Below are 24,575 nucleotides of genomic sequence, written 5' to 3'. Positions count from 1 at the left end.
AACTCGACAGCCAACCACCATCTCCAACCGACAAATGGAAAGCCGCCGAATTAAAGGTAAAATATTGTGTCTTACGAGGAAACGTTTGGAGGGGGTCGTAGTGCGATCGCGACGTCAAGACCGAGTGGAAGGAGAAAACCCGTCTATGCATCACATCGTGCTCGACAGCCGCCGACGCCGACAGCAGCTGATCACGGACCTCGTATTGCCGGGTGGTAGGGTCGTAACAACTCAGGCGGCGGTTACAGAAGCCTTCGCAGATCACTATCGCCGGTTTTACGACGAGGTGAATACAGAGGATGAGGAAGCAGACGATCACGACATACTGCAGCACGTGTCGCACACCCTCGACAACGCAGCAGCGGCGACGCTTTTAGGTGGAATTACACGAGACGACATCGAGGACGCGCTTAACAAGGGAGCACTCAACAAATCTCCCGGGCCAGACGGACTGCCGCTCGAGTTTTATCGTACTTTCCGCGATCTCATGATGCCCCGATGGATCATCATGTACCAAGAACTGATGACCCCTGGTTCCCACGTGCCACCTGCATTCGTGGAAGGTCTCCTTATACCGATACACAAGCCTTCCAGAGGTCGGACGGTCGAGGACTACAGGCCCATTACAATGCTTAACTCGGACTATAAAATCTTCGCCCGATTACTCGCCAACCGCATAAAGAAGGTTCTGCCCCTGCTCCTCTCAATGGAGCAAACGACACAGGGCGGAGTGACCAACATGCAAACGGCAACCAGTGAATGCAGGGATTTAATAGCCATCGCCACATCCTGTCGCCTTCGAGCTGCTCTGATCTCTATTGATTTCGACCACGCCTTCGACAGAGTTCACCACAAGTTCCTTCTGTCCGTAATGGCCCGCATGGGCTTCCCGCCTGACTTTATCGACATCTTTCAGCGCCTTTTCCGTGGAGCTGCATCCCGTGTACTGGTGAATGGACGGATTGCGGGTCCCTTTCCGATCCGACGGTCAGTTCGCCAAGGATGCCCACTCTCCATGATTACGCGATCGCACTCGAACCACTTGTCGCAGGGTTGAAAAACAGGCTCTCGGGCATTTCATTGAGGGATCATACCTTTCAGTGCAGAATATATGCTGATGACCTTCTATTACTTGTCCGATCTGATGACGAGGTACGCTCGGTGATACAATGGGTCAATCGCTATGGTTTGGCAGCGGGCAGCCTCATGAATGTGGCCAAGTCGGCAGCGATGCCGATTGGGAGAGGTCTACAGGAGGAAGCTTTAGCCCCACTCCCACTAGTTAACAAGATCCGGTTCTTGGGCATAACATTTACACAGGATGTGCGCCGCACGGCTGCCATGAACTATGCACGATTACTACAGGCAGTACGCACAGAAGTTCGCCGGAACTTACTTCGACGGATGAACCTCCTACAGCGTGTGGAATACCTCAACCTTCACGTGGCGACTAAGATGATCCACATGGCACAGGTCCTACCGATATCGACAGCGATGGCACACAGACTGCAAGCAGCGTTTGGATATTACCTTACCGCCGGACACCTATTCAAAGTCCGCTACGAAACACTCACCCTCCCTCCGCTTGATGGCGGACTGGGACTTATAAATGTACGAGCGAGGGCTACAGCATTATACTTGTGCACAATGATGAAATTGTGGACCCACCAAGATGCTTCCCTTACGGGTCGTTTGTTAGAGGAATTGCTGCCGGCGTCTCTTATGCCACCTGTCACGGTTGCACACATTACACCCTCACTCTCGCACCTCTCGGCATTTATTCTTGAGTATAGTTACGTGCACCCAGACCTTCCCAACACTCGCACTCCCAAGGCGAGAGACTTTTACAGACTGCTGCTAAGGTCCACACCTCGCAATGTGATTGAGAGGAAGAGCCCTACGACCCTATGGCCGGCAGTGTGGAGAGCGGTCCAGAAGTCGTTCCTCCCCACGCGGGTACGAGCTGCGTGGTACCAGGTGGTGAACGGGAAGGTTGTAACACGACAAAGGCTGCACGCTATTGGGATGGCGGATTCCCCCCTTTGCCCACGTTGCCACCTCGTGGATACTGACGAACACCGTTTAACATGTGGATCGGCGTTAGAGGTATGGCTGCTAGTGCAGAAGATCCTCGCCTGCTACCTCCGTATCGTGCCTCGCATAATTGAGCCACGGCTCCTCCTTTGTCCAGAGGATACTTATTTCCCACCTGCGAAGACTCACGCTCTCACATGGTTTAAAGGCATGTCCATATACTACCTCTTTCGAGATGATGAGAAGATGGTGCTTGATTACTGGCAATTTCTCCAGGACAGTCATAGCACACTTGAGTGTACACCCCGATACCGACAACTATTTGCGAACTATTTGCGCAGTGTCTTCGATAACCCCCCTCACAGTTGGGGAGTACCGGGCAGAGGATGACCGCCTTCATGGGGCTCCACACGCTGCGAAATGTTGTACCAATTTGGAACATGGAATCTGTACGCAGACGGGCCATGCACATGGAATGGCGTGCGGGATTTGGTTACTTTTTTCTTTCTTTATTATCTATCATCACAGTCTTGGTTTCAAATTCTATTTCATAGTATAGAAGGAACTCTTGTTCTGTTGTTGCTACGGATGTACATTCTAATTTTGTTTGTCAAAAAAAGTCGGTAGAGCACTTGCCTGCGAAAGGCAAAATAAAATAAAAATTGGGTAGCGTTCAAGCCCCGTAATCACTGGATCGCTGGATCGAGTCCCGTTCGTCACTCTTTTATTTCTAACGCAATTTTCTTTACTAGTTACAATTGATATAATGGGAAAAATACATGTAATCGGATGAACTTTGGATAAATTTACAATGTTATTGAAAAAAATAAAAAAAATGGATAAGGCGTCGGACTTCGGATCCGCAAAAAAAAAAAAAAAAAAAATGGTAAAAAAAAAGTGGTCAGCGTGACAGACTGTCAATCCTAAGGGCCCGGGTTCGATTCCCGGCTGGGTCGGAAATTTTCTCCGCTCAGGGACTGGGTGTTGTGTTGTCCTAATCATCATCATTTCATCCCCATCGACACGCAGGTCGCCGAAGTGGCGTCAAATCGAAAGACCTGCACCAGGCGAACGGTCTACCCGACGGGAGGCCCTAGCCACACGACATTTCCATTTTTTATATACCGCTAAGTATTTTTAAAACATGAAAATCGGAGAAGTGGATTTTCCCCCATTTCGCCGTCCCGGCTCGGCGCGGCGCGCAATGTGAATGCACTACTCGTCGGCCTCAGCTGGCTAGGCACGAGCCGAGCCAGTACGCGTCAGCCCGGCCCGGCCCGGCCGGCAGTGTGAACGCAGCCTTACCTTTAGGCCATCCGAGCGCGCTTCGCGGCCGAACATAAACTTACACGTGTCGTCAACCATGTTCCTACAACCTGCGCTCGTAATTTGCCTGTGTCGGCCAGAAATACGATGCAACGTCCCTTCGGACGTGCATGCATGCAACTCGCTTGCCCGGTGTCGGCAGATAAATACTTTATTGCAGTGCCTTTCCTGTCCAGAAGGATGATGCAATGTCGGAAATGCTTGCTTAGAAAATGTTATATTGCCAACTAGTCTCTACGGCCTCTCTAAACCGAATGCTTTGCACATGTGCGTGCCTGAAATTCCCCGATTTCTAACAAGCGCCGCACAAGTGTTAGATGTCATTCGAGTGGTTCCCTGCTGCGTCTGTCGAAATCACTAGGTTTCAGTCAGTGAGCCGATGTTATGGCGTTCAAAGTGAATTTGTATCAAAACTTCTACAATGCGCATGTTAAGCAGAATGTCGACAAGTCAAAACAAACCGACAGCAAGAAGTTGGTCGTTTGTGAAAGAAAGCTAAGCTGAAGTCCACCGACAAGAATACTCTCACATTGAAAAGCTGTTTAACTATACAGTTCAAAGGAAGCTCCAAACGATATTGTCTTTCATCAGCAAAGTAAAGGTTAAGTCACATTTAATGTAGATAGTAGATCAATAAAAGCGGTCAGTTTTTTTTAGGGATCCGTGAGAATGGTGAATACTATTTTCGCGGAGCCTTCCTCTCCGTCTGTCTCTGCACATCTGTCCGTACAAATACTACTTACGATTGCCATGTTTAAAATAAAATGTTTTTGGTCTCGTGTTAAAAACATTTTAATACACTTTCTAAACCTAGGTGCGTTTTCCTTGAAATTACGAGGTGAAAATGATAACTAAGATCCACTTTAAAGAGTTTAACTTGGAAGCTGCCAAATAGCGGAGAATATTCTGACAATATCCATTATTATAACGGATAACATTTATGAAACGTCCTCTTTGGAAATTTATAAATTACTGTGCTGGTAAACCTCTTACGCTAATTGATTTTCAAACAGCTGAGCGAAACTCAACGTACTCAGACAGTTTTCTCTTTACTTATTCTGATCATTATTAAACTGACACACAATAGTTTTAGCGCAACGCAATCTGACTTGCAATAATCCCTACAAAAGAATGGCCCTGACTAACAATAACCTAAACCTTTCATGAATCACTTACCTCACAAAAATCTTCGTTACTCGAACTACTGCAATACAGCGAGCGCCAATACTGTCAGCTAAATAAAAGATTCTAACTACTGAAGGCACTAACTACTGATAGGCATAGTAAAAATAAAAAAAAAAAGTGGTCAGCGCGACAGAATGTCAATCCTAAGGGCCCGGGTTCGATTCCCGGCTGGGTCGGAGATTTTATCCTCTCAGGGACTGGGTGTTGTGTTGTCCTAATCATCATCATTTCATCCCCATCGACGCGCAAGTCGCCGAAGTGGCGTCAAATCGAAAGACTTGCACCCGGCGAACGGTCTACCCGACGGGAGGTCCTAGCCACACGACTGACGATCTCCCCTTTCCCTGATCCACTCACGAATGGTGCAGGTTCGAATCCTGCCTGGGCATGGATGTGTATGATTTCCTTAGGTTAGTTAGGTTTAAGTAGCTCTAAGTTCTATGGGACTGATGACCTCGGAAGTTAAGTCCCATAGTGCTCAGATCCATTTGAACCATTTGATTGTTGATAAGCCTCTGCATTCGCTCTAATTTCTCGAATTTTCTCGTCGCGGTCATTTTGTGAGATGTATGTGGGAAGAAGTAATGTGTTGACCGACTCTTCCTGGAAAGCACTTTCTCGAAATTTCAGTAGTAGCAGAGGAACAAGGTGAAGTAATGTATTCAACTTTTGGGACAAAGTCATCACAGCACTGGACGCTGCTACAGAACCGTTGCCTGCAGACGACCAGTACATGCCGTATCCCCGCTGCCGACCGTTCCACACTTTGCTGATACATACTAAAATCAATAAAATCAGTAACTGAGTATCTGTTCGTCTTCACATAGTAGCCAAGTCTAGCCAAGACCGTTAATTCTAATGCTGTATCGCCGATGTTCTAACATTTTGCTGCGATTGTTATCTGCCGTTATTTCATATGTGCTGCCTTAAATATCTTTTAACGGTTCAGACGCTAAAAACAACAAGATAAATCTCTGTTTGGGTGGCAACTTTCCACAGCAGCCGTTATAAATAATTTTACTTCACCTTCATCCGTCTTAAACGAACTGCAAATTGAGAAACATTTTCAACAGAGGCGTTTCGCTTTATTGGAAAATGTTTACAGCGTCTCCGTTAAGAATGATTAGCCAATAAAGTGTAATGAATCTGAAGAATAACTTCCTGAATTTGCAGTGAGGTCAGGGTAGTCGTGCACGAGTACGCTCTTAAGGGAGAATATCTTTTAAGTATTAAAAGCGCTACCTTGTTCTTTGATCTGTTAGCTTCCCTATTTAGTTTCCCTAATTAATTTTCCTAATTTTTAAAATAACAACCAGTAGTCACATTGGCGCACTACACTCACATTTCGTAACGATAAAATCATTAGTTGTTAAGAAATGAGAACAGACGATCTGGTACAGCGAAAAACACGCCTAAGCAGGAGAATGGAAGTGCCGATGAAACTTTCCATAAAGTATGCGAACTGTTGTATAGTTCTTTGAGGTTAAAGTGATTACAAATATGTTATCTGCTCTTACATTAATTTATTTTCGAGTACGAAATCTAGTACGTCATTTCTTGAGGAAATGTATAACATTTTTGTCGTACATCAGTGAATGGTGCAGAGGGCAGACAAACTGTGATTCCAAATCCACCTCGGTGCATATGAAGGAGAAAAACGTGCAATAAACACAGCTAGTAAACTAGAACACGGTCTCTGCAAGAAAAAAATGTATCGAAATGAATGTAACAGCCTTGGCCAGAATGAGTCTGCTCTAATTCCAATGCATTTAGCAAAAATAATTCCCAACAATATGTGTATAAACTTCAAAGAATCTCTTCCAACGCTCCAGACAAGTCGGCAATGGTCGACAGCCACCAGCAGTCAAGCTGTTATACGTACAGAGAAAGACTGGTCACGTGCAATTAAACAGATCTAATGTGTGTCACAACTTCCATCCTAATCAAGTTACGCAACCAAATAAATCTTATACAGCCGCAGTGCTTAACCGCACATAACGGAAAGTGATTGCAGATGTATCCTACAAGTTGCCTCTTCAGGTCGGAACAATGTGATAACATGATCCGTAAAATCCCCTCTCAATTATTTAGCACGTAATGCGTAACGTTGCCACGACGCAGCGACCAATGGGTCCTACAGTGCACGGTAGGCAACCCGCGTTACTCTGAGGTGCCAACCACCAGCCAGCGGCGAATACACCGAACAGAATGAAAACGAACACAAATGAATGAGCATTCGCAGACGATTCGCCAGTGTTCAGAACCATTCGCTTGTACCTGGGAACAAGCATTTATCCTGGAGCGAACGGAAGGCAACAGGAGGGAACGAACATGGCGTGCCAACCCTGTTGATGTTGTGCTATTGTTTTGAAACTAATAATCGTCACACACTATATAACATCACAGAGTTACCGCCATAATACAAAATTGTGATATTCAGATATTTTGCAAGGCGAGTCTCTGATTTTCACGAAGTAAGCAAAACGGCGTAGGAAAAGAAGAATTTAGATATCTGAATTTCTAGCGTAAAACAGCCTATATTGAGCACTTATGGACACTGGGATTTTAAATCAAAAATTTGAACAGGGACAAATTATGAAAACATGTATACTTAGAGCCACATTTATTGTGAATCACAATGCGCACATATTAATTATATTTACAATTTATAAAGTTCCAAAAAAGTATTTAGTTTAAATCTACAGTAGTCCAATTTCTGGATACACGGTCTAACACAGACATTCCGTTTCGTACACTGAACCATGTTGAAAAAAATATGTAACAACATTGGCCCCATTCTAGCACAATCTTGATATCATCACCAACAATAAAAGTAAAAATAACTTTGTAATTCAACTAAACAATCTCACTACATTCATCACAATAATATTTCTTCTTCTTTGGTCCCACTCTAGCGTCGTCTTGATGTGTCCACTCCCGGGACTTCATACATTCAACCATGTACCTTTGTTCATCTTCCTGGGATAGCTTACAGAACCATTCTTCGACAACACCTAGGCAGGAAGTCGTTCTTCGTCCCCTTGGTATTCAGCTTCTTTTTATATCGAGACGAAGTCAAAACAGTACAGTACACAATTCCCCTTTCTTACTCCTTTGCTTCTCGACAGCGGAGATATATGCTTCGCCTTGATGTAGGTTTCAGATTTTGGAGAGCTTTCCATATTGATGAGAAGTGGTATCACTTTCAGTACAGTTTCCTAGATCAGAAACGGCTGCTGCTGTAATTCCTGCAGAATCTTCTGTTGAAACCAAGTTTCTGCTTAAACTGCTGATGAATCTGCTGCTGCAAAGTCGTCATCATCAAAAACATTGCTTTTAACACGCTTAACTCCAGTCCTTTTTAATCCGTTTACAACAAACTGTTGCAGCTAACCTCTATGAATTGTCGAGCATTTCATTTATCTGGAATTGCGTAACAGACTACATAGGATGTTTTCTCTCATTCAAGTGCCACAAGATTGACTGCGAAACACACAGAGAGCTTAAAAAAGGCCACATCCAAACGTTGCAGGCGGTGGATAGTATGTGCAGTATGACTCAGTGATCTCTTGCCAAGGTACTGCGGCAAATCTGCGGTTAGTCTGTGTAGTGTGCCTATCCAAAAGCAAAACTTTTAATGTGTTTGGTCGATTTAACAGTGTCATAAAGTGTTCGAGCCATTGCACAAAAATTTCACTTGTTATCCAGCCACTTTGTGAGCATGCAAATTAAGTTTCTGGAGGAGCTCTTGCAGAGAGCTCAAATTTAAACCAGATCCTTTGAAACACAAACATGGTTGGCACAAACATCCCGGCAACACTCATGCAACAACCTGCCGTAGTGTTGCTTCCTCTTTCGCCACTTGTCATCGCACCAACTTGATGTTTTCCCTTACGAGCTAATATTTTATGAGGCTTCTATCGACACAGGCTGGCGTTGTCATATTCCAGGGTGACAAGAGATAAATTTGTAATACCACTTCCACCAGCCACCAGCCACCTTCAATTCCCGGTTGAATCCATGGGGTAAGTTGTTCGGTTCCGTTGTTTCAGTTGCTTGGCATAGAAGGTCACGGCTCGTTCGACCAAAAAAATCTTTCTTACAACGTTAATAGGCGAAGCTTCCTGGCAGATTAAAACTGTGTGCCGGACCGAGACTCAAACTCGGGACCTTTGCCTTTCGCGGGCAAAGTTCGCAGGAGAGCTTCCGTAAAGTTTGGAAGGTAGGACGCGAGGTACTGGCTGAAGTAAAGCTGTGAGGACGGGGTGTGAGTCGTGCTTGGGTAGCTCAGATGGTACAGCACTTGCCCGCGAAAGGCAAAGGTCCCGAGTTCGAGTCTCGGTCCGGCACACAGTTTTGATCTGCCAGGAAGTTTCATATCTGCGCACACTCCTCTGCAGAGTCAAAATCTCATTCTGTTAACAGGTGAATTACCAAGTCTCTCTCTTCTTTTTCATGAAGATCAACACTTCTTCCAAAAGGCTATTTTCTACCGCGTTCATATTAACTCCATCAATACGCCTTTTCAAAGCGGCTTTCGGAGCAATGCAAGAGCGAATTGCACAATTTAATCCCATACACCATTTCCGTAGGCATCTAAGGCTCTTTCCATCATTTTTCCCGCCCAGATACCGTATTTACCAGATTTAGACATTATCTACAAAACAAGAAAGATAATGACTAGTACCAGCTTCATTAATTACGAAATTGAAGTATAGTTTCAGTACTCATAGTAAAAAGTGATTTCAGTACTATTTAAAAAAACGCCAAGTTTGGTTTGGATTTATTTTCCTAACCTGGATCACTCCAAATAAGCAGCCTAATATAGGAAAATACCAGTATAGGACAACAGGCGATTTTTATTTCCATCAAGGACGTACGGATAACAGAGTACAGTCACAAAGAGAAATACGGTATTGCTGTCACTATTAAGCACTTTTTACAAAGCGGATAGTACAATTTACCCAATCTGAAGTAAGGACGAAAAGCTATAAACCACAGCTACTTAAAAGAAAAGCATAGAAACAGCACAGCATACGCATATAATATTGCGGAACGTTCTCCTCGTAACGACGAGAGTGCAAGGTTCGGTTTAACGGCGCTAGAGGGTTCCATTATTATTCCTACCCCTTTTTTACTGATCAGTTCAATTTAAGAAGGGATCCAATATAAGAGGTGTTAACCTATGTAAGCGTGAAATGTTTGAAAATGGTGCACTCCACACTAAAATGCAACTCCAGCTTTGTGTTAGTTGACACTTTTTGCTGGCTTCGCAGTACAACTGAAGATGAAATTTAAATGCAGAACATTAACGACGACGAAAAACAACCTGAAGAAAGGCTATCATTCACTCTTCGGTTATTAACAACTGGAGATGTTTAAGTTAGCAACTGTTTCGCATTTCAATAGTCGCTCTAGCTCCAATAGTTTCCGATATCTGCAGTGATATATGACAAGCAAATCCTGGATATTATTAAAGTACGTATAAGGAAGATAAAGTCAGTAAAAGTATGATTAATGAAATGTTAAATATACAAACAACCTGTCACACAGGCTACTTGATAAAATCTGCTACGTAGTTTGTTATTCGGCAGAAACCGCGAACCCTGTTAAACGATTTTCATGTATCATCAAAAATCTCTAACGTGACATTGATGCACATAATCCACGTAACTGTAACTACAACGAAAGTAAACAACGACAATGACCACATATTTCGTATATTTATTATTTTAATCAGGATCACTTGCGTGTATTTATTTACATGTAAAAATACTGTGCTTTTTTTCAATAATACGAAATCAAAGCTTGTGCTTGTTCACGGCGTTCCTACCTGATGCAAGCATGTAATGAATTTATCGTCTTTCTCACGCCCCATTTGGACCTTTGAGTGCTTCGGCAGTTTTCTACCAAGCATATTTCTGTTCTTCGGAATTTGTGCTGCGGATCTCTTGGATCCCAAACAGCGTATGACATCTGTATCCTTATATTTCCAAACATTACATTCTCTCCAGGCCACTCCGCTGCTCATGAAACAAACGGCGGACAAAAGCATTCTGTGCTGCCAGCGTCCAAGCGTAGAGGACGAGAACTCGCTTCGATGGTTCGTTAGAAGACCAACTTGCGGAATACGAGCAGGCGCTAGCTAATGCGAACCAGTTACAATTACCTAGCTAGGTGGCGCCGTGGTTAGCGCACTGGACGCGCATTCGGGAGGACGACGGTTCAAATCCGCGTCCAGCCATCCTGATTTAAGTTTTCCGTGATTTCCCTAACTCACTTCAGGCAAATGCCGGGATGGTTCCTTTGAAAGGGCACGGCCGACTTCCTTCCCCATCCTTCCCTGATCCGATGGGACCGATAACCTCGCTGTTTTGGTCCTCTCCCCCAAATCAACCAAACACGACGAACTGCAATTCGCTCGCGCTCTTTGCCAGTTCGCTCCAGCGCAAACCAGGCTTAACGGGAATTGGGCCGCTTGACAACAATTTCGTACATTAGCGACAATGTTTCCACCTCGGTCATGGCACTGGACTGATGTGTTTCCATTAATTTACAGCGGTTCGTGATATTACTAATTCAACTTCCTGCTGGAAAAAATTTTATAGCGATATGATTCCGCATGATTAATGAGGTTGTAGGCTGCCTAAAAAGTGTCAACTGAATCATAAATAAGAACCTTGAAAGCCTTGTGATTTGATAAAAAGTCTCAAACTTTGCAAGATAAATGCAAAGGCAAAAGTGCAGTCTCACAATTGAATCTAGCCACTGCTATGGTAGATCAGCTCTGCACGCGCACCCGCTTATCTATAAAGACGAACATTAAGCAGAGATAATAGGTAATAATCTAAATAATAGAAAGAAAAATAATCGCGTCTTCTGCAGATTTTGCTTCAAATTCTGGTGCTATTTCACTGACTTACATCCACCAAAGTGACACATTGAAATGATTTGTTGCATTTTGTGGTTATGAGCAGCAGCAGCGGGTAGGACGAAGTTCTTATACTGTACGCAATTCAATAACGCAAGAATACACGCCACATATCTCGAGGGGGATCACTCACATGGTAACAGTGTGTAACGAGATGGTGGAAGGATATGGATGACTTTCGGCTAGTACATTAAGTAGTGTGCGTCAACTTCTCCCCGCGGAAAACCTCACGTTACTGAGATACAAAAGCGAGGAAGAGAAGAGCGAAGAGCGGGGAGGGGCAGGGGGGGGGGGGGGGGGAGGAAGGTGTGGAGACGCCTGAAGATTCAATGAACCAAAATTCTGAACTACCCTCTCGGGAGATATATTGCGCTCTGCATATCTTTTGGACAGCCTCAATGACATTGTCTCGAACACCTGTTGATGACAAATTATTATCTGTGGTACGTATGCCTCTTACCGGTGAGATAAAGACAATTCTTGACATCATACGCTTCTCTGATGCACTCTTCCAGCTATCCACAAAAAGGAACTTCTGCTACAAGTTGACATACTGTCGAGGTGTTTACAAGGTCTTTCAAAGCCCCAGTGCCCACGTTACAGGAAACACTACATGATGTATGATTGTTTTTTTAGCAACTTTGCAGCAGTATTTATAAAAGTGCACATTCTCCTACTACACAGTACAGACAGACTTAGTCCTCCACTTTCTTCTAATTACTGTTTTCCCTTATTATGAACTCCTCGTGCTGGATTCACGTAGTAGATGTGGGTTATCAGTCTGGTGTTTTCGCTGTTGAAAGCCCCAAAATACGGCACTCTGGTAGGCTTGCCGAACTAGTTCCTTAGGTTTTGGTACCACGAGTTTTTTATTCTATAAGTTCCCTGATTGACTTAATTTTTTTCTTCTAAGGCGATCTACAGCACTGTGTATCTCTTAGGATATGATAATGCGGCACACGGCCAATAATTTTTCTTTTTTATATATTTCACAATTCGTCAGGGACTTCTTAATTTGTATATAACAGGATAGTTTCTCATAAACGCATTTTCAGACACAGTCACAGAGGATATTGTGCTCGTGTTTACCGCTAGCTGGTGCTTTCGCTAATGAAAGCACTGTGACAGCTATCAACTACGATTGCAGTGAGCACGGGATCATAGAGATCAGTGGTAACGTGTCGCCCTGTCGGACGAATCACGTTTCTTGTTACACCAGATTGATCTTCGTGTATAGATATTCCACCATAGAAGTGAACGGCTGCCCGTATCATGCACAGCGTCATGGTCGCAGTCCAGTGGGGGCAGATTATGCTATGCAGCACATTCACCTGGGCTTCCATGGCAGTAACGGAAGGCGCTATGGCAGCTGTGAACTATGCGAACGTCACTGTGGACTACATGCATCCCTATATGCTTGATATCCTCCCCGACGGCAATGGCTTCTTCCGGCAGCATAACTGTCCGTATCACAAGGCCAGAATCGTGATACAGTCGTTAGAGAAGCATAACAGCGAACCCACGTTGGCGTCTTGGCCAACAAATTCGTCTAATATGAAACCATTAGAACATATCTCGGATGCTATTAGACGCCATCTCCGCGCCCACTGATCCTGCTCGTAATTTATGGGAATTGTGTGACGTGTGCTTAGATATCTGATGTCACATACCTCCGGAAACCTACCAAGACTTGACGAATCGCTGCTTTATTGCTTTCCAAAGGTGTATCAACATGCAGGTGGTCATTGCTTTGGTTCATTGGTGTAAGTTATTGTGAAGTATAAAAATAACCTCAAATATATTGCTGACCGCTCAAGAAAACAGTTGACACGGACCGCTAAACTTGGCCGCTGCTGCCGAGGACTTACGTTGTACGTGCAGTTCATAGGTCAATGACTGAATGATCACGGAGATTTAATATGGTTCGGTTTTCATAGTCATGTTGTCCCCTAGAGCTCACTGCCCATATACACGACGTCATTGATCGATGGCGTAGTGCAAGAAAATTTTACAGAAAGATGAATGACGATTTATGACATAGCTGTCATATGTATGTGGAGATGATGGATGTGGGAACGGGAGAGGGAGGGAAGGAGGAGGAAGGGAGAGGGGGAGAGACAGAGACAGAGAGAGAGAGAGAGAGAGAGAGAGAGAGAGAGAGAGAGACCCAGAAAATATTAGATACAGGCTCCTAGGTAGATACCATTTTCCTTTTCCGCACTGTCACCTGACAAAGTAAGAGCGTACGGAATATCAGACCAGCTGTGTGGCTGGATTGAAGAGTTTTTAGCAAACAGAACACAGCATGGTATCTCAATGGAGAGACGTCTACAGACGTCTGGCGTGCCACAGGGGAGTGTTATGGGACCATTGCTTTTCACACTATATATAAATGACCTAGTAGATAGTGTCGGAAGTTCCATGCGGCTTTTCGCAGATGATGCTGTAATATACAGAGAAGTTACAGCATTAGAAAATTGCAGCGAAATGCAGGAAGATCTGCAGCGGATAGGCATTTGGTGCAGGGAGTGGCAATTGACCCTTAACCTAGACAAATGTAATGTATTGCCAAATACATACAAAGAAGGAGCCTTTATAGTATGATTACATGATAGCGGAACAAACACTGGTAGCAGTTACTTCTGTAACATATCTGGGAGTATGCGTACGGAACGATTTGAAGTGGAATGATCATATAAAATTAATTGTTGGTAAGGCGGGTGCCAGGTTGAGATTCATTGGGAGAGTCCTTAGAAAATGTAGTCCATCAACAAAGGAAGTGGCTTACAAAACACTCGTTCGACCTATACTTGAGTATTGCTCATCAGTGTGGGATCCGTACCAGGTCGGGTTGACAGAGGAGATAAAGAAGATCCATAGAAGAGCGGCGCGTTTCGTCACAGGGTTATTTCGTAAGCATGGTAGCGTTACGGAGATATTTAGCAAACTCAAGTGTCAGACTCTGCAAAAGAGGCGCTCTGCATCGCGGTGTAGCTTGCTGTCCAGGTTTCGAGAGGGTGCGTTTCTGGATGAGGTATCGAATATATTGCTTCCCCCTACTTATACCTCCCGAGGAGATCACGAATGTAAAATTAGAGAGATTAGAGCGCGCACGGAGGCTTTCCGGCAGTCGGCATTCCCGCGAACCATACGCGACTGGAACAGGAAAGGGAGGTAATGAAATTTGGCACATAAAGTGCCCTCCGCCACACACCGTTGGGTGGATTGCGGAGCATAAATGTAGATTGTAGATGTAGATGGAGAGAGAGAGAGAGAGAGAGAGAGAGAGAGAGAGAGAGAGAGCGTGGCGGATTCTTCAAGAGCGATCTTTACCTGAGTGTGGTATTGCGACAGTGAAATTTGTTTGGCATTCTGGGAGTGCCTGGGGCTACTTTTCCAAGTTAGCGATCTCATTGTTAGTTTTGGACGGTTGGGTAGCTGAAGGTGGTGTCGAAACCGTGTTAGCAATAGCGCGCTTCGAACAATGAGCTAACAATTTGCGATTGTTTTCTTTCTCATCATGATAATGCCTCTGGCAAACAATTATGCACAAATATAGCTCTGTTTTTGTCTGATTGTAATCCCGTTTTTGACTCCTATAAAATATTGTAATGATTTTATAAATTATAATCCTGATTTGTTCCCGTATTTTGTTTCTTACAGAGCTGTTTACTGTTGTACACATATTCTCTACTTACTTATGTTATTATTAATTTTCAAGTGGTGCCTCAGTCTACATAATCACAAAGCCTAACTTGTTTTATTGTTAAATTATCATTTTCGAGTATTATGAGATGCCCGCCGACAACTGACATAGTGTTTGTGTTCTTTTGGATGACAAACTGGACTACCACTGGGTCAAATCTTTCACCTTCACACACTCATCTGAGCAATAATATGAAGCAGTATCATTTAAGAGCGTCTTAACAAATAAAGAGATGTAGTGCCAGTAAAGCGGCTTACAAAATTATACGTAACAAATACACTTCGCAACCAGTCGGTAAAATTTACATTTATTGCACCTGACGCCCTTCGGAGACTTAACGCCCTCTTGAGGTAACAGTGTTTGACTTCTAACTGAGCTCATCTGCTAATTTCATCACGATAACACACTACATAAATGGGACAAAACTTCAGATATTTCGGCAGCAAGTATCCAAAAGAAGCCTATTATAAATTTATTGTTCTTCTACGGTTTTCATTGGGATATCTTTCGCCGATCTGTGAATGGAAGCTACGTTGACAACTGAAGTCCACGATTGCTAACTGTAGATGAAGCTAAGTCTTCGAAACGCGCCGTGACTGAAACACGTAAGTTTTTGTGACTGGTTTCGGTGCGTCCAGTATATGAAAAGTTTCAGCTACAAGCAGTTTTTCACTCAAGTATCAGCACACCTGCCTACGCGATTTTGCTCAGTCGATGTCTCTTCTACTACCAATTCGGCTCGACTCCGTACCGAAAAAGATAATGCAGCGGGTATGGTATTAGACTCGTATGTGAGAGGACTGAGTTTCACATCCCTGTCTGGCGTCCAGATCTGGGTTTTCCGCGGTTTCTCTAAAATACCGGGATGTTTCTTTCGAAAAGGACACGGCTCATTTGCTTCACTATCCATATCCGATCCGTGTTTCAGCTGTCTACAACGATTTTCTCACCTCCATCTAACCGTCCATTTATTGCACATCGACAACCTTTTCACAGACTTTTCTGGTATTGCCGCAACTGATGTCACGAACGCGTGCAGTCTTCCCTGTAATCTCAAAGACGCTGAGTAGCCTGTTCTTGAAATTGGCAGCAATGTTAGGGGCCTGCACGCCTTCCGCGATAAAATATTAGTGCTGCTGCTGAGTCATAAATGCTGTGTTATCTGCCTTTATTTCATGGGTGACCAGTAGAACTATAGGAGTAAATGTGAAACATTCGGTAACGGTGTGGCATCAATTGTAATTCAGACAACCCACATTATTAGACTCTCTCTTTTAGGTCAACCTCTTCTTTATTTTCCCAATGCTTTGTTCTGCAATTTCTTCATGCAGCTGTTACTGTCGGGAATGTAACAAAACGCTTTCCTGGAAATGACTGTCGTGTGTTAAGGCTACACGCCCATGACGTGAAAAAGGCACTTTACACTTTTATGTCTGAAACAGACGACCTTTCCATAGCATTTAAAACCATTACTAACAATAATCTTTCTTTCTGCGGGATAAACGAGGCGCACGAATCTCTCGTAAATAATTCCTAGAAAAAAAATGGGCAGACTTCTCTCCCTCACCTTTTAATACTATTCATGTTCAGTGTTCTTTCGCCTCATTTCATTAGACGTTTTAGTTTTCTACAACCGCGTACACAGCAAGCTATCTTACGGTGTTGAGCGTAATTTATTTCGAAAATCACTATCGCCCACTCCCCTTTTCCTCTTCCATTCCTAAACGGTTTTCAGGAAGGACTGCCGGTGAGCGTCTGTGAGAACTCTTTATTTCTATAATTGTCCTGCCATAGTGAGACGCGTTAAAGCGTCACATTGTCACTACTTCCAGGGCTCTCCGATATTGGAAAATCACACCATGTTGGACGTATTGGGAAAGTCCTGTATTACATGTGATCGTATAGCTCTTATAATCAAATTAATCTTATAGTTTAATTATAAGGATAACGCTCTTTCACACGCAGCAAATCCTAAGCGAGGCGACGCTGTAGTAAGGCACTGGAATCTTACTTGGGAGGACGACTGTTCAGATCTCGATCCGGCCATTTAGATTTACGTTTTACATGGCTACATGCCAATTCCGGGATAGTTCTTCCACATACTTCTTCTACCCGCGCACGTGCTCCGTCTCTAATGATCCCATCGCAGACGAGACATTAAACGCCAATCTTCCTTCCTTCTTTCTTCTTTGAAATTAACAACATATCACTGAGAAGTTAAATGAAAGTGAATCATCATTACGACTGGTGGTTACTTTTTCGAGATTTCTCAGTACGGAACGGCTAACACAAGCTAAAGAAATACACAGAAACACATTTTGACTGTGTTTTGTACAATACGGTGTAACAGTCACTATCTTTGGCTGTGCATCGATGTCGCGTGACTCACTTTTGTTTCGACAGCCACACGAGATAAGTGCAATAAACTAAAGATTAGATAAACTGTGCTGCGTGGATGTCTCCGATAGCTGATAAGCGGAGTTCACCGGGAAACGCGGAATGTCAGTAAAATTCTGCCAAAACACAATGATATCCGTGCCGCAGAAGTTTGCACGTGACAACTTCAATTCGAGTGCCTACGGTTTCTCTCAACCATTTCACACTAATTTTGAAAAAGACGTTCCAAGAAGACGACGGAAAATTCCTTGCACAGTAATGGCATCAATTTCTCAGTATTTCTTATACCATAGCGTCGTTTCAGATCAGTAGGATATAAACTATTTTCACTGTGAAGAAGAAGAAACTCTCCCTAACGATTTTTTTAATTAGTGTTTGAAAAAAGTGACAGATAATTTGGTACAATTTTATTTCACAGAACGATAATCAGTTTACAGCATTTCTGCTGTCTTACGTAATGGCTCAGTAATTTTAAATAGAGAGTATGTTTAGTTAAGCTACTGAAGTTACGCGAAATGTCGAAATTATTATGAAGTAGCTCATAAGAAATTTTAAATCAAGAAATTTTAGTTTGATTTCCTTGTTGTACTGGTATCTTGAATGCTTATGAATGTCACCCACGCCGAGGTATACAAGCATGGCCAATACTTTTTTTATTATTATTTTTGCCCTCTAGTGAGTCATTTCTCAATAATTACGTTTCTCAAATTTCCTAATTTCAGGAGAAGAATCAATTGCACATACGATTCAAAATGTGGAACCGTTGCATAAAATATTTTTTTCTGCACAGCCATATGAAGACGTGGATGTATACCTGAACGAGCCCGCCCCGTTGGCCGTGCGGTCTAACGCCCGGCTCTCCGGGCGGGAAGGAACACCTGGGGGGTCCACCGGGGGCCGAACCGAACCGCACAATAACCCTGGGTGAAGTGGACTGCGGTAGTCGTAGTGGGGTTGTGGACCACTGCGGCTGCGGCGATGCCCCTCTGTCGTTTCTAGGTCCCCGGTTAACATACAATACAACACAATACTTGAACGAGAAGATACTTGCGTCATTGAAATCTGATTGAGGTAAACAGTGTTATTTGGAATAGATGACAAAATTATCTCAGCCGTAGCTGAAAATTTTGAAGGACCTGTTATTCAACAATTTAGGGATAAACGCTGTCCTTCTCAGAGCGAAGAAACTGAAGTTCTCCGCTGTTTTGACACAGCTTATCTTCGTAGCTCTTGGAGATACTTTTAATTCGTAGAGTCTACATGGTATTATAGAATGGCGTAAGACGGCAGCATTTAGCGCAAGTAGTTGTGTGGGAAGCTGGAGCGTTTGTCGCCGACTCCGTTGGACAAAGGTTTTAACCGTAAAAAGAATGCGGATTCGGACAAAATTCGCCATTGATTAAAATAAATAGTGGCTGAAAGTGTGCAAATAAGCTACCGCCAAAATAGATGTGTGTAGGTGACATAAAAAATCCGAAATCGGGTGTTTGAGTGTAGCCAATATCCTCTCTACTCATTTGATTATGTCTCCTTAAGATTAAGTCTTTAGAGGGAGAGAGATTCACAAATGCACTTGTTTAACAGGAATCTCTTCACGAATAGTGTTGAGTGAGGCAAAAGTATTGGCGTACGAGAAGATAGCTTCGGTGTATAAAGTTGCAAAATAACTGCTTCATTCACTTCTACCGCTCTACCTGTACTCATGGCGTAGCTCTGCTTTTAATGATGTACAAAGTGTTTTAAAACATAGTTGTCACATCATTCGTGACTGCGTCCTAAACTAGAAAAATTAAATTATAATATACTAGTCACCAAAACTACAGCCGGCCAGTGTGGCCGAGCGGTTCTAGGCGCTTCAGTCTGGAACCGCGCGACCGCTACGGTCGCAGGTTCGAATCCTGCCTCGGGCATGGACGTATGTGATGTCCTTAGGTTAGTTAGGTTTAAGTAGTTCTAAGTTCTAGGGGACTGATGACCTCAGATGTTAAGTCCCATAGTGCTCAGAGCCATTTGAACCATTTGAACCAAAACTATAATTCTTCTAAAGCTCTTGAAATACGTTTTGATGAAAAGAGAGTAAAATTCAGATGAGACTCCTGAAGTGAAGGAACAACAGAAAGGAACACTTAACGTCTTGTCGACATCGTGGTCGTTGGAGACTGACCTCCGCTCAGCTGTGTAAGAGTAGCCACATTTATGAAATCAACCTGCATTAGCCTTAAGTGTTGGCGAGAAAACCATGGACACCCTATTCCATGGTCACAGAACGCAGATTTGAGACCCAAATATTTTACTGACACTGCCACCTATTCCTAGTAGACACATATCATGAACCGTAAACACTGCCAATGTCGTTTTTAGATTAAGGGACCAGGCCAGGTCAGTTGAGTGGAGTCAGTGATGGATAGCACTGACGTCACATCCGTCGTTTGCAGGCGCTGAACATCGTGGCGCTGATCCTGTACCGCTCGGGCAACAATGGCGACTTCCTGGGCGTGGGCGGCAGCTGGAACATCAACGACGAGAAGGACCCTGACGCCGAAATGGTCGCCTCTGGGGTGATGGTGGGCTTCTTCATCTACACCTTCTCCGCGCTCGTCGCCAGCTGCCTCGGCCAGAGGAGGACGCTCACGGTGAGCAAATGCTCATAGTACTAGCCAGGTACCTCTCAGGTGGGACCACGGTCTGTGTGGAAAAAGTATCCCTTCGCGTAAAAATCTACAGCTTTCTCATGTACTTCTTTTGTTATCAGCGAAGCATACACTAAACGGGTCAAAGATATGTGTATGAATGTACCATCGATACGTGCGTCAATATATCGATAAATAACTCCTCCTTTCATCATAATTACTCACTGTACCTCGATTATACATTGTCATGAAATTACCACAATGACCGTTTTGAAAGAAACGTGATACGTTCTAGCAATACGAGTGTTTGGTGAAAGACTAGGCAAAAAAGAAAAGAAAACGACGAGAAAGGGCAGACTTGCTGCCTGCAGTCTTCTGCGGTTTGCGCCAACGCCGCTGCTCGACGTATAGCGCTCTCACATGCTGTTCAACTAGTTCGTAAAATTTTGAATAATAATTTCTCGAAAAAGATGGAAAAGTGCACGATACTAGAGCAGTGTTTGTTGCATTTAAGTATGTACTAGAACCATGCGAAATATGAGCAAAATCCGTGACCTGACCCGTGGGATGTATGCTTCCCCTTTCAGTTTTGCTTCTTCCATCTTCCATGTTTGACTCGTCAGCAGCACATCACTAGTCCTGTCTTAAACACCGGGAGTAATTCATACCGAAGTCCTATTTCCGCGTCCCCCTGTGTTTCATCAATGCTTGCAAGATGAACGACAGCTGCCTTACTGTAAGTTTCAGTCGACAATCAGGGCCACCATTAATTACCAAAACTCCATGTCATAGTCTGGTTACACATACCAGTTATCTCTTTTTCTTGACCTAAAATGCCACAAACTGGACATATGTAGTTTGTGGTTAGTCAGAAAGACTAACAGACTTGTCCTCCACTGCTCGTAACAGTCAAATGTGGGCTCAATTCGTAGCAGAGTGGTTACCGGCAAAACACACACACACACACATACACACACACACACACACTTCAGACGTACTGTATATTCGGGATGAAATCAGGGCTCGCACGGAAAAATTTAAGTGCTCGTTTTTCCCGCGTGCCGTTCGAGAGTGGAACGGTAGAGAGACAGCACGAAGGTGGTTCATGCCAGGCACTTTATTGTGAATAGCAGAGTAATCACGTAGATGTAGATGCATAAATCATGATCTCCTATTTGATCCAAGTCACAGTAGCATAAAAATCTGATTTCGTGACATGATTTGACTGGACTGATATTTCAGTGATTTAATTGTCTCACAAATATTCTTATATGCCCTCAATCGAAACTGCTCTTACAGTGCACGTCGCTGAGCTGCATTATTTTGTCCAGTCGTACGATAACGCGAGTGATTACGTTAGTTATTTTACTATATAGAGTTTAGATAAACTTACTGATCTGAGACTAGACATTTTTCCCGCTCAACGAATCTTCCTTCACATTATGACATTTGTCCTGTAATGAAAAAGCAGGCGAGAAAAATCAGCATCTTTGGGCTGCCTTCGGAACCAGGTGGTGAGTTCCTTTTCTACAGTTGCAACGTCGAAAAAATGTTCACAAAAAGTGCAATGTTTCTTTGTCCGACAGCGCCATTAAATCACAAGAATTTTGGTCAAATATTTTTATGATTGCATACTTTGCTCCTTCCTGTGCTTAAGTAACGTTAAGTTGTGAACAGTGGAGACTATTTTTATTCGTAGTGTTTTGTAAAGCATATGTAACGTGTTACCTGTGGCTAAGTGTGTGAAGTGTAGTAAAATTAAGGTTCACTGGAAAACATTCATTATGTTTTCCAGAATACTGTGTGCAGCAGCAACCAGACAACGGAAACCAATAACTGTACATGACTCCCACACCTGTAAACAATCAATAAATTTATACCATCTGATGATGAATCGCTAGGCGGTTCGAAACCGGCAACGGTATAATAAAAACTGAAGAACAAAACAAAAGGCGACTGGTTGCAGTTCTTTCAAGAAACCTTTATAAAAAATACAGTTGCAAAAACACTGACTTTGATCGGAGTAAATAAGAAACAGCCCATAATCCGATATAATTTTTCTTCCTCTTGGACTACTACTCATAACATCCATCAGTTTCAAGAAAAGGCAGCTAATTCGTAGATAAGTATATAAATGCGATCTCAATTTCGATTTGTTTTGTTCGCAGGTAAATAAAAGATACAGTCCTCTGTTTGTATTAATACGAGTAGATTTTTTTCATAAAATTTACAGACTGCTCAGTAGAGCTAATTGAACTTTTTTTCCAACGACTGTCGAGAGAAACAAGAAAAGTTAACGGACCATGCAGTTCGTCGTATCCACCTCCTTGGCGTGCGCAGCAGATGCAACAGCGGCCAGTTAATACTAACAAAGGAAACTCCCCATCGCAGCCCCCTCAGATTTAGTGGTAAGATGGTCCACTGGATAGCCCGTCAAAAACTGGACACAGATCAAGCATGTGACAAAAGAAGGAAAACAGAAACAGCGAGCGGTCCAAGCTCAACATGTGCAACATCGAGCGACTCGCAAAAACCACGATAGCGTGGGTGTGTGGACACAGATTTGGACTGAAAGCACGCGATCCGTCTTCAAACTTCCCCTGTGCCCTTTTTTCTCACATATTTATCAATTGTCCGACCGGTCACTGACGTGTCTGTTCTCCTTCTGTAATCTTGGTAACAGTCGTACTATACATTGGTTACAGAATATGAGTCATATGGTAAGAATATATTACCGTCGCAAGTACATGTGATGAATATTGAGAGCAGGCGAGGTGCCTCATAGAGCTATCACAGAAACGAAAACAACAAATAAATTGTCAATATCAGTGAAATTCTCAAACAGCTGTGCAACTAACACGTTACTTTATTTTATTTTGAAGACAACCAGTTTGGGCATTCCACTATGCCATCTTCAGGCGCCATAAGCATCTCTCAAACTAAACGATAATGCCATACAGTGCCATATAGCTACCAAGGCTTCGAATGAAGCACTTGTGAAACGGTTTGAATTCACGAAATCCAGGAATATATGGCACTGTATGGCATTATCGTGTATTTTGAGAGATGCTTATGGCGCCTGAAGATGGCATAGTGGAATGCCGAAACTGGATGTCGTCAAAATAAAATAAAATAATATCTCAGTTGCACAGTTGTTGCAGAATTTCATTGCTACTGATAATTACTTAACCAGCTGATGTTCCCTGTCCATGATGGATCGACAGAGATTGAATGTACAACAAATAAAGGTTGTGACCTGTGTTACAACGAAGGTGTTCAAGAGTCAAAACTTCCAAAACGTAACGCAAGAGGCATTAAATGCAGCACTTGTGCAGAACAATAGGAGGTACGTACGTCTGGAGTTCCCTTCGTTACACGACGATACAGACACAAATTTGAATACAGCGAACAGACACCTCTATGACCGGAAGGGCAGTTCATAATTTTGTGAAAAAAAAAAGAAAAAAAGAACGGATCTCCCCCTTCGCAGTCGAACACCGTGACAACATGACTATGAGGCCACGGTCATTCGAAGTAGCTCAATATTGCATATTTTAATCTTGGATCATGTAGACTGGCAATGGCAAGGAAAGAATTTCTGAAGAAGAGAAATTTGATAACATCGAGTATAGATTTAAGTGTCAGGAAGAAGAAGTTTCTGAAAGTACACTGCTGGCCACCGTAAATGCAACACCAAGAAAGACAAGAGGTAGCACAACAAAATTTATTTTGTAGATAACATGTTGACCAAGTATCAAATGATTACGTTTACAGACGTCTGTGACATGTGGTTCCTGCCAGAATCAGTAGCCAGAGTAGCCGCCATTGTTGGAGATCACCGCTGCCACACGTCTCGGCATTGAGTCAAAGAGACGTTGGATGTGTTCCTGGGGTACAGCAGCCCAAGCAGCTTCCACAAGTTGCCAAAGATCATCTGGTGTGGCAGCTGGGGATGTAATCTGGGTCACTCGTTGAGCAACCATGGACCACATGTTTTCTATCGGCGAAAGATCCGGAGAGCGAGCCGGCCAGGGAAGCAATTCAATCTGGTTATTGACGAAGAACCTTTGGACAATGCGTGCCACGTGTGGTCAAGCATTATCCTGTTGAAATATGGCTGTTGCCGAGCCCTGAAGGTAAGGAAGGACAACTGGCTCCAGCACCTCGGATATGTAGCGCCGGCTATTTAAAGTACCGGCAATGCGTACTAGAGGCGTGCGAGAGTAATATCCAATACCGCCCCATACCATAATACCCGGTGCAAGACCAGTGTGGCGGTGCATAATGCAGCTGTCCAGCATCCTCTCTCCACGGTGTCTCCACACTCGAATCCGACCATCGTGGTGCTGCAGACAGAAGCGTGCCT

At 43.6% G+C, this 24,575-nt stretch overlaps 1 protein-coding gene across 1 annotated transcript in view; it reads left to right on the top strand.

Moving 5' to 3' along the window:
• LOC126457462 (protein snakeskin-like) overlaps positions 1-24,575 on the top strand; it is a 33,123-nt gene that overhangs the window by 6,352 nt on the left and 2,196 nt on the right. Inside the window, exon 2 of the mRNA XM_050093751.1 lies at positions 20,015-20,212. Within this exon, the coding sequence (XP_049949708.1) occupies positions 20,015-20,212 (198 nt within the window). The remainder of the gene's footprint in view (positions 1-20,014; positions 20,213-24,575) is intronic.

Source organism: Schistocerca serialis, chromosome 2, assembly GCF_023864345.2.
Source record: "Schistocerca serialis cubense isolate TAMUIC-IGC-003099 chromosome 2, iqSchSeri2.2, whole genome shotgun sequence".
NCBI lineage: Eukaryota > Metazoa > Arthropoda > Insecta > Orthoptera > Acrididae > Schistocerca > Schistocerca serialis.
Note: the sequence above shows the minus strand (reverse complement) of the source record. Positions and strands in the feature narration are given on the sequence as shown.